Raw genomic sequence first — 17,579 nt, forward strand, 5'->3', positions numbered from 1 at the left:
CGTGCTGACTACTGCGGCCAGGCAATGAACGACGCGTCGCCGTGCGTGCCTGACTACTACGGCCAGGCAATGAACGACGATTCGCCCGCCGCCGCTTCGTTGCTGCCACTTCCGGCCCACCGCCGCCGTTGTGCCGCCGCCTCCGCCGCGCAACGTGCCGCCGCAGCCTTCACCGCCGCCACCGATGCATTCGCCGCCCTGTGCCGTCGACACTGCCGCCGCCGCAGCCCCCGCCCCCTTCCACACACACACACACACCGCCGCCCTCGCCCTCGCCCTCGCCCGCAAGGCCTCTCTTTACTCTCTGGCCCTCGTCGCCTGCAACACTCGCCCGACATGAACCTTAGCCCGCTCCCTCGTTGCGCCGCCCTCCGCAGGCTCAACGTCCGAGCTTTGTCCCCCGTCACTCTCCTCTCAGTTCAGACCCCACACATGCGCATAGCTGTTCGCACTTCCGACCAATGCAGGCGCCTTGCCTCACCCCTCTCACGGGCGGCCCCCATTCTCTCTGCGCTGCAGGACGCGCGCCGAGAGGCGCTACATGGTCGACTTCAATGAGAGCGAGGGCGAGTCGGCTTTCTTGGTTGTGAGATCAACAAGGGGCGTCTGGTTCGACAATCCCCACGTGTTCCATCGGAGCCTCGCAAAGGTGCCAATCAGCTTTTGTTTCGCGCCTGAGGAGGGGGCACAGGTTCAGACCGAGCTCGGGCCAACGGCTTCCGTCAAGGCCGGCATCACTTCGCTGCCGCCTTCGCTCCTCGGAGCTGAGGTGCGCACTTTTACGCCAGGATCGGCATTGTCCCTGCGGTGTCCCCGTCTCCAAACATTTACGTTTCTCCCTCGCGCAGGCGTGCGGCGTCAACAACGACGTCGTTGTGAAGGAGGAGGCCGCCACTCAGGAGGCCACCTCCGAGGAGGCCGTCGTCGCCGAGGAGTCCGCCACCGAGGAGGCGACCATCAAGTCCGCCGCCGCCGAGGTGTCCGGAGGCAGTCGCCGAGGAGGCGCCCGTCGCCGAGGAGGCCGTCGCCGAGGAGGCTGCCAAGGAGGTCGAGAAGCCGGCCAAGACCGTTTCCAACACGCCCGACCCAGCGGTGAGCGCGCCGCAGCATTCTCTCCTGGCACTCCTCGCTCTCCTACCGGTAATAATCTCCCTTCCCGTGTGCCCCTATCGCGCTTTGCAGGACACCACCTGCTACCCGGGCCTGCCCACGCCGGCGGAGGGGGGGAAGAGCGGGCCCGCGTCGGCCCGCAGCGGCTCCGGACCGGGCTACGTGGACGGCGTCGAGGCCGAAGTCCGCCGGCTGGGCGAGAGCGTCGTCTACCAGGCTACGCCCACCGACGGCAAGAAGTCGCCGTCGCCGGGAGTCCCCACTTCCGGCGGCATTGCGCCCGTGGCGCCCAAGCCCCTTGGCGCGGTCGCGGGCGCGGGGCAGGCTGAGGCCGAAGCCGCCGAGGAGCGCAAGTACTGGCTTGGCATTAACAACAAGGCGAAGGCGGCGCTCGATCTCAGTGACGAGCGACGGAAGAAGTGGGAGGACTTGCAGTCGCGGCGCTCGGGGAAGTGCCGGCGCAAGGCAAGGCGCTGGCGCAAGCCGAAGACTGGCAAGCGCCGCGGCCGCGGCCGCGGCGGCCGCCGCCCGAACTGGCGCCGCGAGCCGCAGACCACGTCCGGCAAGGCGCCATCCGCCGCTGGCACGTGCGGCGCCGGCGCTGGCACATGCGGCGCCGTCGCTGGCACATGCGGCGCCGGCGGTCGCGCCGGCCTCAAGGCGGCGGCCAACTGCGTGCAGGGCGGCTACACGAAGGCCGAGGGCGCCTTCCGGTGGCTGCTCCTCGTCTGCATGCCCGCCTTCGGCCACTGCGCGCCCGCCGTGCCTAGCCCGACGGCGGTGGCCTCGGCCTTCTCGTCTGCCGTCGCCTCGGCGTCCTCTACCTTCTCATCCGGCGTCGCCTCGGCGGCGTCCTCGGCCTTCTCGCCCGCCGTCGCCTCCAAGGCGTCCTCGCTCGTGAGCTGCTCGCCGCTTCTCATGCCCGCCCTCGTGCTCATCCTCCTCGCCATCGCTTGCGTCGCCTCCTGGCCGACCGCGGCGAGCGGAAAGGGGGCTCGGCGCTGCGTGGCGTGGGCCGTCTGCCTCACCGCCGCCATCGCGTGCCTCCCCGGTGCAGCAGCGGCTCCCGTGGAATCCTCTGCGTCGAGCACCACTTTCTCGTGGTTCACGGAGGGTGGTGCGATACCTCTCTCTTTCCTCTTCGCCGTGAGCGTGTTTGCTGCCACGGCCGACTTCGTGCTCCGGCAGCTGCGCGGGCGGCGCAACAGCACGGCGGCCTTCTCTCCGCCCGTCTTCTCGCCGCCGCCATCGCCGCCAGAGTCCGCCGGCGGCCCGTCGGACGTGGTGAGGACCTCGTCGGCGGTGATGCGGGTCGTCGACAAGTTCAGCTCTCTCATGCGGCCGCCGCCCAGGAGGCCGCTTCTTCCGAGGCCGTCGACTGCGTACGTCAACTCGCGTCGTATCCGCAGCGGCCCAATCCTCTCGGCGGGGGGGTCGCCGCCCACTCACCCAGTCCCCGCCACTTCGCGCGACATGGTGGGAAGGTCGCTTGATGTTCGGCCACCGATGCACCGCTGCATCGTTTGGCTGCTCACGGCAGTGCTCACCTCGCGCGTGTTTCGGGTTGTGAGAGAGCAGATCTACGGCCGGAAGGTCCATCGGCTGAGACGTCATGTGGAGGTGGTCAACGGGCAGTCTGTCGTGCGCTACAAGAGGGAAAACAGCGTGAGGCGGGAGAGTGAGCTCCGCTCCTTCGCACTGATCCCGCTGACGATGACCGTCCTCTGGCTGGTCGCCACGATTTTCGATGCCTGGGCTACTCTGCCACCCAACATCTCTCGCACCGTGAGCGAGCCGCCAAACTCCACCGTCTTTGGCATTGCCGCAGGAGAGCGGCCGCCCTTCATCGGCTGTGAGTATTGCGAGCAGCAGTGCGCGCCTTGCGCCACGTGCTACGACGGATGGACTCACGTCTATGAGAACCGCTTCGACCGTTGCGCAGCGTCAGCCGGGCCATGCGGCTACCCCTTTGGCGCGCTGCGCCACTGCTCTGTTCAGTGTGCGCCCTTCTTTGCGCTTGGCCGGCAGGGGCTGCACTGCATCGAGAGGTCGGACGACTTTTCGGCGTTCGCCCTCGTTGCTCATCCAGACAGCACCGGCAGCGGACGAGAATTTTGCGAGTACCGCGACCCTTCGTTGCCCATCGTCCGCGGCGTCGACCCATGGGGTACACAGCGCGGCCGCGTGCCGCCGAGCCTTTACCTTCCCAACGGCTATACCGCAGGTCTCACGGGATGTGGATGTGGAGTGCGAGGGTGTCCCCCCTTGCCCCTGTGCCGAGACCTTCCCCTCTTCCCCCCTTTCGCTAGGTCAGGGTCGGCGCTGGCCGCTCGTCGTGTTCCTCAACGGGCGCGGGACGTGTGGGAATCTCGCGCTTTGGAACTTCCAGCTCCACGGGCTGCGCCACTGGTATGGCTTCCTCCTCCTCATGCCCGACAGCGTCAGGCACGCCAAAGGGCGATTCTGGTGCACGCCTGTTGACATGCTCCACGCGCCCGACGCGTGCGGTGGCAGTGACGACGACGCATACATCTGGTCGCTGGTTGAGGAGGTACGGAGCGATTACGAGATCAGCGACGTGATCATCATGGGCTGGAGCAACGGCGCGGGCTTAGCCACGACGATGGCATGCAATCACGCCTCCGACTTGCTCGGCGCCATTGTCGTTGCGGGCGGCGACGCGCACACCTACGCCATCCCGGACCACCCGTCGTACTCGCGCGGTTGCCAGCCGGATGGCCCCGTGCACATGCTATACCTTCACGACCCCAACGACTTGATCGTCCACTACAGCAACGCCGTCGCCAACGTCGAACATGCGGCCAATGCCAGCGGCTGCGACACCTCCGTCTGCCCCGCGCCGCAGCGCCGACTCGACCTTGTGCGGCACTTGGAGGGCGTTCAGAGGGTCGGCGGCGACATTCTGAACCTTGGTCCCCGTCCGAGGATGGAGACGACCCTCTTTGCGTACCGCCACTGCCTGCCGGGAGGCTCCGCCGAGATGATGGTGTTAATGGGGTACGGGTCCGCGACGAGCTGGTGCGGCAGCGGCTCGTCGCATCGCCCCCAGCTCCCTTCCTCACCCGCCACCACCTGGGCACAGGTACCTGTCGGGGCAAACCAGCCATGGGACGATCTTGTCCTTCTCCTTGCCCGCAGTTGGCCACATCCTCGGCTTTGGTCAGCCAAATGATCAGGGAGTGCATTTCGCGTTCACAAAGCGTGCACTCGACTGGATGTGGGCCAAGGGCGGCTACCATCCGTCCGCTGCCCGTGAAGGCCGCCATCTCACCATGTTTGCTGCCCGCAGCCTTGACCACGCCGGCAACTTGCGCTGCTCGATCTACACCGACTATCACGACGCCAACAAGAACTTCATTTGTGTCCTGATCGCTGTGCCCTTGTGTGGGCTCGCCGCCGTGATCTCCCTTTGCTTCATTCAGGTGAAGTTTGTGGCCTTAGCGCGCTCGCGCTCCCCCCTACTCTCTCCTTCCGCGAGCAGAGATCCCGTCAAGCACCGCCCCCCCCCCCCCCCCCCCCCCACCACCACCCACCACCACCCTTCCCTCCACAGACGCACCGAGTGAAGCAGCTCCGCGTGCAGCGGGATGCCCGCAAGGTGCAGGGGATGCGCGACCTGCGGAAAGCGGCGAAAGCAGGCGGCTTAATGCGGGCAGGAGCTGTGATTGCTCCGGCCCCTCGCAGCATTACGTTCCACGACGTGGCGCCAAGCGCCGCACAAGCCGAGGAGATGGAGGCTGCGGAAGTCGGCACGCCACCCATAGATGCAGACAGGCAGAGACAGCGACGTGAATCATTTACAACATCCCAGCTTCCCCCTTTCCCTATTCCAGGCACGGCGCTAGAGATCGCCGGCGTGTGCCGTGCGTCGGTGCGCGAATCGCTGAGCCTCTTTGAGAGCTACTTTGGGCACACTGACTTCGGCAGGTTCCTTCTTCGCGCGAACCCCAGCCTTGGGGTGGTCGAGGTGGTCGAGCCTGCTGCGCATAGAAGCTTCTTTGCATTGTTACAGCGGTGGACGTCCACACCAGAAGAGGCAGCGGTCACTCGGCTCCAAGCTTCGTGGCGGGCCCTAAAGGCGAGGCGCCAAGTGAAACGTTGGCCCGCTGAACGAGCCGACGCGTCGTGATGACAGCTCGGTGGGGGCCTTGTCGCCGGTCGAAGTGTGCAGGCAGAGCACAGACAGGTAGCTCCAGCAGCTGTCGTTTTCCTGTTGGGCTCGTGTAGGATGCGTGTGTTGCTGTTGGCAGAACGGGCTGGGAACCTGGGTGTTGTCAAGTTGTGTTGTCACTGTGAGCGAGACATAAATACTGATAATAGCATCCAGGGAGGGAATATGCAGATAGTGCTGCAGAACATAAGGTAAGGTAAGGTAAGTTAAACTTCTCCACACACACGAGGTGGTGGGGCAAGGGGGGCGACCCTCGCGTCTCCACGTCACTCTAGGGCACTCTACGGCTTTCGGCTTTACCTCGAACCTAGACGACAGGAGCCCCACGGCATTAAAATTGCAAGGCCCATTGCGCGTGGGTGAGCGGTGTGTGTGTGTGTGTGTGTGTGTGTGTGTGTGTGTGTGTGTGTGTGTGTGTGTGTGTGTGTGTGTGTGTGTGTGTGTGTGTGTGTGTGTGTGGTAGGTAGGTAAATTTCTCCACACACACAAAGTGGTGGGGCAAGGGGGGGCGACCCTCGCATCTCCACACCCAGACACGGGCAGGAGCCCCGCGGCATTCAAAGTGCAAGCACTGGCCCGGTGCACGTGGGTGAGCAGCCTGCCCCTCCCTCCCGACAAACCAACTCCCGCACACACACAATCGCACTCTGGCCTCGCAAAGTCAGTTGTCGGAGGAGGTGAGAGTCGAGCTGTCTCGGCCTCTGCGAGTGGAGTCGGGACACACGGGCGAGCCGAGGACGATAGAGAGACCGCGGGGGCGGGCGCGATTCCTCGACCGAAGAGAGCTGGCCCCGCCTCCCGGGGAGGTGCGGCGTGGCGATCCAATGCCGCCGCCCTCGACCGGGGAAACCCCGGCCGGGCCGTCGACACTCTCGGAGCCGGTGGAGCCGGGAGAGGCTGGCGAAGACGAGGGGCGGCAGCGGAGAAAGCGACACCAACAACGAGGGAAACGACCACAGCGGCCGTCGTATGACGCTCGGCAAGCGAGCAAGAGAGCGAATCGGGGAGAACCGGAGCCCCGGGAGGTCGGAAGGTGGAGCTCCGAGACCGGGGACTAAGCGAGTGTCCGTGTTCGGGCGTGGTGTACAGTGTAATGTCGAATAGCTCCGAGTAGAGGGGGCGTCCTGCAGTTAAGGGGAAACCCGGTACGCGGGTCCAACCCTCGGAGAACCGTGTTTACTTTACGGCCCTTTCCCTCGCTGCGGCTAGTGCCATTTCACTGTGGCACGGCTCGCGTTACAAAACCTTGATTTGACCATTTGCGCACAAAGGTACATGTCGGTGCCTTCCAGAGGCAGCTGCGACCCCGCCGAGTAGACGGTAACACACAGCAGGTGGCGCGGTGTGTTACCGTTCACTCAGCGGGGTCGTAGCTGCCTCTGCGCGTCCTGGGGATGTACCTTTGTCGCGCGCCAGAGACGACTCGACGCCGCTGAGATCGGAGATCAAGCTCTGACAGGTCGCACGTCGCTCCTTTGACGCCGACGTGACTCCCCCGTGCAGATCACATCAGGACACGGTCTCGACACGCTCGGTACGACGCCTGCGACCCGTCTTGGGTCAGGTGGCACGACGCTCATCGCGCCTACCAGCGCTGCCGTGCAGGCTGCCACGACGAGGTCGAGCACGCTTCTATACGCTCGCCCAGCCTTCCTTTCCATCCCATTAGGTAGCCTGGGAACGGTGGCGGTCAGAGGCAAAGCCTGCGAGGGGTGGTGGAACCACATGTCACGGCTACTGCCGGCTCGACCCCACGATAGCCTCCGGAGGCTGACTTTGCGGCACCATCATCGGACGATGTCGACGAGTTGGGTCGCTCTCGCGGTAGCCAGATGACCTCCCATACTAGTATCATCGGCCATGGCCGCAGGAAGCGCGGGGGAGGGCGCTGGGAGCAACACAGAGCTCCGTTGGACGCGTTTTCAAGATTAGCGTGTCAGAGTGAAATGGCACTAGCCAATAAGTGTTAAGTCGCTTTTTGGCAAGTTTTGGGAATACGGTGTGCAATACAAAGGCTAGTTCCATTTCACAGCCTTGTTATTGAGAAGAAAATACGTCCTATGGCGCTGTGCGCTGGTCTGTGAGAGGTTGAGAGGTGCGTTCACTGTGGCACAGCCCGCGTTACACAATCTTGATTTTGGTCATTGCGCCATTTGGTACCTCTCGGTGCCTTCCAGAGGCAGCTGCGACCCCGCCAAGTGGACGTCGGCATCAAACAGGCGACGCGCAGCTTGTCCGTCCACTCTCTCCGGTCGCAGCTGCCTCTGCGCGTCATGGAGATGTACCAAATTGTCGCCGCCGGAGACGACTCGACGCCGCTGAGACTGGAGATCAAGCTCTGACAAGTCGCACGTCGCTCCTTTGACGCCGACGTGGCTCACCCGTGCAGAGCGCATCAGGACACGGTCTCGACGCGCTCGGTACGACGCCTGCGACCCGTCTCGGGTCAGGTGGCACGACGCTCACTCATCGCGCCTGCCAGCGCTGCCGTGCAGGTTGCCACACGACGAGGTCGAGCACGCTTCTATACGCTCGCCCAGCCTTCCTTTCCATCCCATTAGGCAGCCTGGGAACGGTGGCGGTCAGAGGCAAAGCCTGCGAGGGGCGGTGGAACCACATGTCACGGCCACCGCCGGCTCGACGCCACGATAGCCTCCGGAGGCTGACTTTGAGGCACAATCATCGGACGATGTCGACGAGTTGGGTCGCTATCGCGGTAGCCAGATAAACTCTCATACTAGCATCATCGGCCATGGCCGCAGGGAGCGCGGGGGAGGGCGCTGGGAGCAACACGGAGCTCCTTTGGACGTTTTCTTTGGACGTTTTCAAGATTAGCGTGTCAGAGTGAATTGGAACTAGCCAAACGATGAGCGACGTGCTGCGGCATTGTACAGCGCCATCTAGTCACGCTTCTCAAAGCTGCTATTCGCTGAGAGACATCCACGCACATGCGCTCCCGCTCTCGCTCCCCTCCTCTTGGGTCGGACGTCGGCGGGGCAGGCCTCGCACGGGCGCGGCGCGAAAAACGCGCGAGCAGTCGCCAGACCGCGGCGCGGGCCGTAACGAGGACGCCAAGGAGTGAGTTTTTGTCGGTGGGCTCGCCAGCTCGACCACCTCCGAGGACGTCAAGAAGTGAGTTTCCCACGACTAGCACGCAGAGACCAACCGACACCACCAACGCCAACGCCGCCGCCACCACCACTACCACCACCCCAGGGCCTTTGCCAAGTGCGGCAGAGTCACCGACTGCTACCTACCGACCGACCGCGAGACGGGCGATGCGCGCGGCTTCGCCTTTGTCACCTTTGAAGTCATGAGCGAGGCAGAGGAGGCGATCGCGAAGATGGACGGCGCCGAGCTTGACGGGCGGATGCTCAAGGCGGTGCAAGCGCCAGATCGCACACGTCACATCGCGGACAGGTCAACAAGCCACAAACGCGCAAAGAAGAAGGCGGCGGCGGCGGCGGCGGCGGCGGTGGGGGGGGACACCGCGGAGGGGGAGGATACCACGGTGGCGGCGGCGGCGGATACCGCCCCCGCGGCGGCGGCAGCTCGAACTCAACTGCTGCATCACGCCAGGCGGCCATCCAGTACGACCGCCTCACAGGTGAGAAGATCGTGCAGACGTCGTCCCGCCGCTAGGTTTGGTAGGACCCCGGGCGGCAAGGCGGAGCTACGTCAGTACATAGGGTGGCGCAAATAGCGACCATCCACGGTGGAACTGGCAGCACTCTCGAGAAATTTCCGACACGCGACTGTGAGCTAACTCTGCTCACACCCTCGCAGCGCCTGAGTGCTGAGAGCACCCAGTACACGTCTACTTACGAGCAGACATGATAGCCAAAGCATCCCTCGGGCTGTTGTTTCGTCCTCGCGAGAGACACAAAATATTTAATATCAATATACAACGAGCTCAATCGATGTTTTTATGCTGTGGCCTGTGGGCGTGTCCGTGGCCCTTGTCATTAATTATAAGGGCTCCAGGCCCCAAATCGCAAAGGCAAACATGATGTGTGAGTGTTAGAGCTGTTAATTATATGTCAACGGCCTTGTACGGCTTTACCCTGCAATATGTGGTTTGTGGAGTTTTGCGGGGAGTGCGGTGCGCTGAGCCCTTGTCTCACAGCCTGACAGCAAACCCCGGACAGCGCTTGACAGTGCCCGACAGCCTGACAGCGCTGACAGCACTTTCTCTGACAATCTGACAGCATGTATCTGACAGCCTGACAGCAGAACCTGACAGGCGAGGCGACCCGTCGCTGTCAGGCCCTAACGTGACAGCCTGACAGCTGCCTGACAGCCCGACAGCACACAGTGGCCTGACAGCAGCGCTGACAGCCCGACAGCAGCACAGACCGTACACAGACCCCGTAGAGCCTCTTTCTTGTGCCCCATGAGGGTATAACAAAATTACATGCAAAGACATGCACATGCACATGCACATGTGCATGCACATGTGCACATGTGCATGTGAGTGTGGTCCATGCAGTCATGGGATGGTCATGGGTCTCTCTCTCAACCCTCCCGCCCCACCTCTGCGGACCTCTCTCTAGCACCGGCGGCTGTGCTACTACAAATGAAGCTACCAGCTAGCCTTCTGGGGCCCTTCAGTCATATGCCTACGGCGTCTGGGTGGGGGTGGCCACCGCCGTCTGTGCCGCCGCCGCCGCCTGCGCCTGCGCCGCCATCTGCGCTCCCCAGGCGGCCGCCGCCGCCGGCGTGATCACGCCGTGTAGGAGGAGAGACTGAGAGTATGTGTAGTAGAGTCCTGCTGGTCTCCTCTTGATAGTGTCATAAGTGTGGCTGGTGTGTGTCAGAGCCTGACAGCACCCCGACAGCACCACCTGACAGCACCTGACAGCAACAGCCCAACGTCTGACAGCAGCAGCAGCCTGACAGCTCTGACAGCTCCGACAGCGTCTGACAGCAACACCCGACAGCTCCGACAGCACCCGACAGCTACAGATCACCTCGCCTGTCAGACACGCACCCGACAGCACCTGACAGCACTGACAGCACCTGACAGCTGGTCTGACAGAGGCACCTGACAGTGCCTGACAGCTGCCCGACAGACCGACAGATCATCTGACAGCACCTGACAGCCTGACAGCCAGGGCTCAGGCGGTGCGCTTCGGCGCCACCTCTAGCTCTACCGTCGACTCCTGGCGCCTCTCGGTCGGCCACTTGTTGACTGCCAATTGCCAAAATGTCAGGTCACAGGTGCTGTCCGCAGAGCGCAGTCCGGGCGGTGTGTTTACCCAGCACTCTTTACTCGGATACTGTCGTCCCCACACGCCCCAGGCTGTCAACGTGTCACAGGCCAGGGCTCGGATGACTGCAATGTGCATAAAACCTTACACTCTCGTCGGATAAAATCGTGAGTGAGCTGCTGCTCCCGGGCGCGCGTCCGGCCAGGTGTCGGCGCTGCCTGTCCGCCGGATCCTGCTCACAGGAAATGTGCCTCGTCAGAGTAGCACGCGGTTCCAAAGTGGTGCAAGGCGTCGTCGAAGTAGGCGAGCTGCGGTGCCTCGTCCCCCGGGAGGGCCAGGAGGCAAGCGTGGAAACGGCCCGTGTCGAGGTGGCGGTGGGGTCCAACTTGTGCCTGCAGCGAGCGAGGCGAGGCAAGAAGGGCTGTTGTGGGGGGGCGCCCGACAGGACCTGCACCAGACACGACCACGTCGCACTCCGTCCCCCTTGCTGCATGGCATGGCATGCAGCGGCGAGAGATGTGGCCCCCCGGGTGTATCGTCTCACCATGCGATCGACGAGCTGCAGCAGGACGGAGGCCTTGGCCGGGGACAAGAAGCTGGCGACGGCGAGGAGGAGATCCACGAGCGAGAACTCCCCCTGGCGCGCGAGCGCCTAGAGGCCAGGCGCAGGGAGGGCGGTGCGGCGGTGCGGCGCCGGCGGGGGCAAGCCTCTGCGAACGTTGCAGAACCTCGGCGGCATCGCGGCAGGTTGAGCGCTTGGCTCCAACGGCCGCCTGGGCGTGCGCCGCCTCCGCGTAGCGTTGCGCCTGCAGGAGACATCTCTGGAGTGGTGGCCGGCGGCGGGAAGGAGGGAGGGCTGGGGTTGGCGTTGGCTCCTCCTCTTTGTTCTCGCACAGGGTCGCCATGTAGTGTGTGACGCTCCGCCCGTTGCGAGGGGTTCGAGCATGAGGTGGTTCATGAAGCACGCGCCATTCCGCTTGTAGTTGACGACCTCAATGCTGAGCCGCTGAGAGGTTGCGACGGCCGATGCGATGGCCTATGCGACACGGCGGGGACTCGGAGTGAAGGCAGTTGGCAGGCGGTGGGAGTGCGGATCATTGAGGTCGCTTGTAATCCGCTTTTCGCTCTCTACACACACAACACACAAGCACCGCCACTTCGTGGTCAGCCGTCTCAGTCAGCCGTCTCAGCTGTCTCTCCGTTTCTAGAGTGGGAGTGTCGTGCAGGTGTCGTGCGAGGGAGTGTTGTTGTAAAATTCTAGAGTGGGGCCGGCACTCTGTTGAGCACTTGTGAGCACAGGAATAGGGTCCACAACTCCTGACCCGCCGCGCGCCGGCCGCCGTGCCAACTTTGACGTTATTAACCAAAATCGGCGCCGCCCGCGCGCTTCTTTATGGGGGGCCGTACCATCTGAAATGCACCACATCGAGCACTTTGGATTTCGCTATTCTCCACCTTCTACTCAGGGTCGATTCCACATGGTACGGGGCCCTCGATCGTCTGGGGGGGGGGGGGGGGTCATATCTCATAACAAACACGGTGCAGGAATATCGAGGTGCACGCCGACGAAGTAGTGTCGCCCCCCCCTCCTCCCTCCATCATCTCACTGGGTCTGGGAGACGTCGCTCGTCGGCGGTGGTGGCGGTGGGGACCGATCGAGCCAGCACGAGAGGAGCTTATTCAGCACGAACCACGCAAACGCAGCTCGCAGGAGACCGAAAATGCTATGCGGCGACGTTCCGTGGGTATTCGCGTTATTCCTTTATTCGACACACGCCCAAAAAAGAAAAAGCCGCAACCCGCGCGCGCAAGCGCCAGCCGTGCTGTCCGTGCCCCACCACCTCGTCTCCTCGTGTGTGTGGAGAAGTATACTTTACCTTACCTTACCTGCTGTCCGTGAGCCGTCTCAACTTCAGCTGTGCGCCTCCCTCGAGAACGCGGTCTCGCGGAATAATTAAGTGTCTCACGTGCGCTGCTGACTCACAACCTCGAAGAAGTCCGATGGGCCCTTGAGCTCGGTGAGCCACTCCCTCTCGATCTTGGTGGCGGAGAGCACGTACTCCTTCTCCGCCGTGAAGGCCGTCTCGTGGAAGACGATCCACTCGGGCGGCGCCCGCCAGAGGGCCGAGTTGGGGTTGAGGGAGAGGGCGGCGCCGGTGTGGGTCGCCGCGTACTCGCCCCCCGTGACGACCTGCGCGGCCGACACGAAGTAGCCGCGCACGATCGCGCGCCGCACGCCGTCGGTGCCGGTCCTACAATGACAAGACACCAGCCTCGGGGCGGGGAGGCGGTGTTGTGCAGAGTCTTCAGAGCGATGAGTGACTCCGAGGGGCACGAGTACAGTGAATGCGGCTGAATGCCGTCGAATAGCGCGGAATCTGTGTCCTCTCGAGCGCTGGCTGGAAGACAAGAGTACGGATTCCGCTTCTAGGCCGCCGCTCGTCCCACCGAGGTCTGGCCGCTCCGCCGCGCTGCAAGATGCGACTCCCAGCCTCGCGAGCTGGCGCAGCAGCTGCGCCTAATTAAGAACGAATGAACTATTAGTTAGCCTCGCGAGCTGGCGCAGCAGCTGCGACTAATCTCGGGCGAGCTCGGGGCGATGTCCGGGTGCTCTCCCCAAGCAAGGCGGGCTCTCGAGCGGCGGGGCGGCGCCTTGACATGCGAGCACCGTTCGAGCACCCGCTCGTTGAGCCGGTGCCTGCGGCACCAGCTGCCCGCCCGCGCCGACCCGTGCCGCTTGAGCTGCCGCAGAAACCGGCGGTGCACGTTGAGGAGCGTCACCGAGTCGCCCTCGTACACGGCAAAGGGCGCGCGCGCGGCCTCGAGCTCCTTGGCGCGCGAGACAGTGAAGACGGACTGGACCGAGAGGAGGGCGGCGACGGCTGCAGCCTCCTCCACGCACGCCTCCTCCTCTGCAGCGAGGAGCATCGCCGCCAGCTGGGGCTCGAGAGGTAGCCGCGCCATGCGGTCGCCGATGGGCTGGGTCAGCTCCCCGGCCTCGGTGAGGGCGCCGAGGGCGAACAGGAGCTCGAGGGCGCGCGAGAGCGACTCTGGCGGCGGCGGCGAGAGGAAGTCGAACCGGAGCACGTTTTGGATGCCAAGCGCCTTGAGCTGCAGCGTGACCGCCGCCAGCGAGCATCGCTGCATCTCTGGCGGGTTGTGGGCGGGCAAGCCGTGGTAGGACGCCTCCGTCATCAGCACGTAGCACGCGCCGGGCCGGACCCGTCCTAAGGTAAGGTAAGGTAAGGTAAGGTAAGGTAAGGTAAGGTAAGGTAAGGTAAGGTAAGGTCAGGTCAGGTCAGGTCAGGTCAGGTCAGGTCAGGTCAGGTCAGGTCAGGTCTCAGGTCAGCCTCACCACACACACGAGGTGGTGGTGGGAAAAGGGCCCGGCTAGACCCTCGCGACTCCACGTCTAGACGACAGGAGCCCCACGGCATTGAAAGTGCAAGGCCCGGTGCGCGTGGGTGAGCGGTGTGTGTGTGTGTGCCCCGGCCTGCCCGCCCCGCCCGCTGGCGCGCGTTGGCGCGCGACTCGGGCACGACGACGAGGGCCTCGTGCAGAGTGCTCGGGTTCTGCTGCCGCTGCTTTGTCCAGCCGCAGTCCACGACAAAGACCACGCCGTCGATGGTGACGGAAGTCTCGGCGATGGAGGTCGCGACGATCACCTTGCGCGCCCCCGGCGGCGGCGGCGCGAAGGCGCGCATCTGCGCGGCGTGGCTGAGGGAGCCGTAGAGCGGTAGGGCGAGGAGCCGCCTGCGAGGCCGTTCCGCGAGCGCGCGGTCGGTGAGGAGCGAGACGGCGGTGTCGACCTCCTGCTGCCCCGTGAGGAAGAGGAGGACGTCGCCCTCTTCGGGAGAGACATGCAGCCGCCACGCACACTCGACGGCATGCGAGAGGTAGTCGCTGACCGGAGCCTCGGCAAAGTGCATCGCAACCTCGTGCACGCCCGAGCCGCGCAGCGAGACGATGCCGGCGGTACCGCCGCCGCCGCCGCCGCCGCCGCCGCCGCCGCCGCCGCCGCCGCCGCCGCCGCTACTGCGGAGCTCGAAGAACTCTTTGAAGCGGAGAGCGTCGACGGTGGCGGACGCGACGATGAGGCGGAGGTCGTCTCGCGCGTGGAGAAGCTTCTTGAGCAGCCCGAGCAGCACGTCCGTGGTCAGCGAGCGCTCGTGCGCCTCGTCCACCATCAAGACGGAGTAGCGAGAGAGCAGCGGGTCGCTCATGAACTCGGTCAGCAGCAGCCCGTCCGTCATGAACTTGAGCCGCGTGGCCTCGCGCGAGCAGCAGTCGTCGAAGCGGACCGCATACCCGACCGTGCCTCCGAGCGCCTCCCCCATCTCCTCGGCGACGCGCTGTGCGACCGAGACCGCCGCGACGCGACGGGGCTGAGTGCAGCCGACGACGCGCCCACCGGCCGTCCAACCCGCCTCGTGCAGGTACTGCGGGATCTGCGTCGTCTTGCCGCACCCGGTGTGGCCGACGACGACGGTCGTCCGGTACCGCTCCACCATGTACAGCAGCTCGCGCCGGTTGGCAAAGATGGGCAGCCGCAGCCGCTGCTGCGCGAGGCTGAGCCGCTCATTCGGATTCCACGAGCCGACGGCGGTGGCCTCCTCGTCGCCGGCGCGGTCGCGGTCCACAAAGCTCGATGCCGCAGCCGCGGGCCGCGCGGCGTTTGGTCTCCAGAAGAGGTGGGCGTTGCTCATGCCCCCGGGCCCCGAAACCTCGAGACCGCGCACCGCGTGGTGTATTTCACACCTCTCGTTTCCTCTCTTTCCATGAGAAATCTCACAATTTTTGAGAATCGCCTCACATATATATTTTCAATGCAGTATGTGGCTCTTACGTACATTCCCTAAGGAGGACTCTGCTGACAGGGTTTGCGATGAGGAGCGACCCGATTTTCCTGCTTAGCGCAACAAATCCCTCACATTTCTCATGTCAGATTACCTGGTCGACCAAATTTCTCGTCCAGATCACCCGCCACCCGGCCAAACGGGGTCGCAGCTGCCTCTGGAAGGCACCGAGAGGTACCAAATGGCGCAAATGGTCAAATCAAGGTTTTGTAACGCGATCTGTGCCACAGTGAAATGGCACTAGCCACTAGCCAGAGCTGCACACCACGGGGATCACCGGTGTCCGGTGTGCCAATTCAAGAAATCGCGCAGGCGCCACCCCCATTAATTTTTGGGGCTCTGAGCCGACAAAAACAAAACTACCGCTCGCTGCTCGCATGCTGCGACCGAGCGCGGCCGCGGGGCGTGCTGCTCTGGGGATTTGAGGCGCTCAGCCGAGGCGAGCCTGATTTTCGCAGCGTTCGGCTGTGGGGGGACTGAGCCTATTGTCCGCTGTTGGCTGAGGTGGTACCCTCGAGCCTCCTAGCATCGGCTGCCGGCTCCTCCGGCTCCACCTCTGCCGCCTGCGCGCTCACCGCGTCCCAATACGCCGCACCATAATCGAACGTCAGCTCCTCGCCCGGCTCGATGGGCCGCGCCGCGTAGAAGAACATGCGCCCACGCTGCCCGCCAAAGCGCTGCTTGCGCTTGCGCACGTTGCACTCGCCCTCGGGGAGGCTGTTCATCCACCGCGCGATGCCGGATCGAGCCGGGTCCGCCGCGTCAGTGTAGATTGGCTCGCCGAGCAGCGCTAGCGTGTCCACCACGGCGACGTACCTGAGCAGGGGAGCGCAGCTGCGTTTGGTGCGCGCGCTTGTGGCGTGCTTTCGATGTGTCGATCCGCACCTTCCCTCGCCCGAGCGGTAACGCTCAAAGTATTCCTCCTCGGAGAGCCGCTCACCGGCGTACTCGAAGAGGTACTCGCCTTCGCGGACGGGCGACGCTGCAAAGAGGCCCTTCCCGGCGAAAGGAATGAGCGAGTCCTGCACCACGAACCGCGAGTCCGAGAGGGGCGGCCGCGCCTCGTTGTGGGACCACGTCACCGCGGCGGCGGCGGTCAGGCCCACGCCGGCGGCGGCGGCGGCGGCAACGGGGCTGATCGCGCCGTCGGCAATCCCCAGTGCGAATGATGTGGTGACGAGGCCAGCGCCGAGGCCTACGCCGGTGGTGCGCACCCGGCGGTAGCGGAGCAGCTCCTCCCTGATCTGGTTGGGAGGGGAGGCACAGGCCAGAGAGGCCGCCGCGGTGAGGACATTCATGCAACAAGGCCCGACAGTAAGTAACAAATATACAGTGTCGAGCTTCACAGATTCTGGCCTGTGTCTGAGAGCTGGTCTCGGGCAAAATCTGAGGCAGAATCGAGGAAACCGGCCAAATACCGGGTATTTTCCAGGTATACCCGGGGTTTTCAGCACCGACCACCCCCCCCCCCCCCTCCCCCCCCCGCACAAGCACAGCCAGTCGAAGAACATCGCACAATAGGTTTTCTTTCTTTTTTTGTGCCAACAATCAATCGATCAAACAATCCCTTGAAGCAAAGGTAGGGTGCCCACAGGGCCCAAAAAAAGAAAGAAAAAATAAATGGCCGAACCTCGCTCGCAGCACTTCGTGTTGGAGAGTCGAGAAATTGAGAGTGTGACTAGGAGGGTTGGCCTTTATACATTATTCTTCCGATTCTATATTCTTTTTTCGAAGCGATTTTCAGCGATTTTCCAGCGGGAATATAAAGAATATTTGAGAATATAGGCCCGATTTGGAGCTGTATTCTTGGCATATTCGAGAATATAGACCCTGTTTGGGACAAACAAGAATACGGAAAGAATACGGAAAAAGAATATAGATAGTACTGGGCGAGAAAAACGTATAAAGGCCAATAAGGAGGGTGTGCGACGGTGTATCATTCACTTTATGCCACCGTTGCATATCCGGTCTCGAGTTCGAATCCCGCAGTTCGACTCGGCGCAAAAAACCCAGACGGGCGTTGTCACTGGTTCGAAACCCACCTTAGCGTTCACCTGCTATCCGCCGGTACCCAAACCGGATGCATCTCCGCACGACCCAGGAATGCAGTTTTGCGACGGTGTATCATTCACTTTATGCCACCGTTGCATATCCGGATATGCAAGCGGTGGCATAAAGTGAATGATAGACCGCCGCAAAACTGCATTCGCG

General features: G+C 63.5%; 3 protein-coding genes across 3 annotated transcripts; 2 read left to right on the plus strand and 1 right to left on the minus strand.

Annotated features, from left to right (window-relative positions):
- Nucleotides 1-24: 24 nt before the first annotated feature.
- EMIHUDRAFT_244389 (hypothetical protein) lies at nt 25-4,976 on the plus strand (the record flags this gene model as incomplete). The annotated part of the gene is made up of 12 exons (XM_005769510.1): nt 25-98; nt 520-586; nt 680-769; nt 849-977; nt 1,018-1,092; nt 1,183-1,510; nt 1,663-1,697; nt 1,771-3,277; nt 3,420-4,134; nt 4,214-4,553; nt 4,736-4,876; nt 4,965-4,976. The coding sequence occupies 12 exons, from the start codon at nt 25-27 to the stop codon at nt 4,974-4,976; spliced, it is 3,513 nt and encodes a 1,170-aa protein (XP_005769567.1).
- Nucleotides 4,977-8,384: 3,408 nt separating this feature from the next.
- Nucleotides 8,385-8,702, plus strand: EMIHUDRAFT_49394 (RNA-binding protein; the record flags this gene model as incomplete). Its single annotated transcript, XM_005769511.1, has 2 exons — nt 8,385-8,434; nt 8,519-8,702. Coding segments are annotated over 2 exons (234 nt in total), but the record flags the coding sequence as incomplete, so codon positions are not given.
- Nucleotides 8,703-10,748: 2,046 nt separating this feature from the next.
- On the minus strand, nt 10,749-16,666 carry EMIHUDRAFT_118705 (hypothetical protein; the record flags this gene model as incomplete). Its single annotated transcript, XM_005769512.1, has 9 exons — nt 10,749-10,904; nt 11,057-11,164; nt 11,241-11,318; nt 11,504-11,548; nt 12,497-12,764; nt 13,181-13,739; nt 13,868-15,236; nt 15,944-16,184; nt 16,254-16,666. 9 exons carry the CDS (start codon nt 16,664-16,666, stop codon nt 10,749-10,751), a joined length of 3,237 nt encoding a protein of 1,078 aa, XP_005769569.1.
- Between the last annotated feature and the right edge of the window lie 913 nt (nt 16,667-17,579).

Source organism: Emiliania huxleyi (genome assembly GCF_000372725.1).
Source record: "Emiliania huxleyi CCMP1516 unplaced genomic scaffold EMIHUscaffold_419, whole genome shotgun sequence".
NCBI classification, from domain to species: Eukaryota; Haptophyta; order Isochrysidales; family Noelaerhabdaceae; genus Emiliania; species Emiliania huxleyi.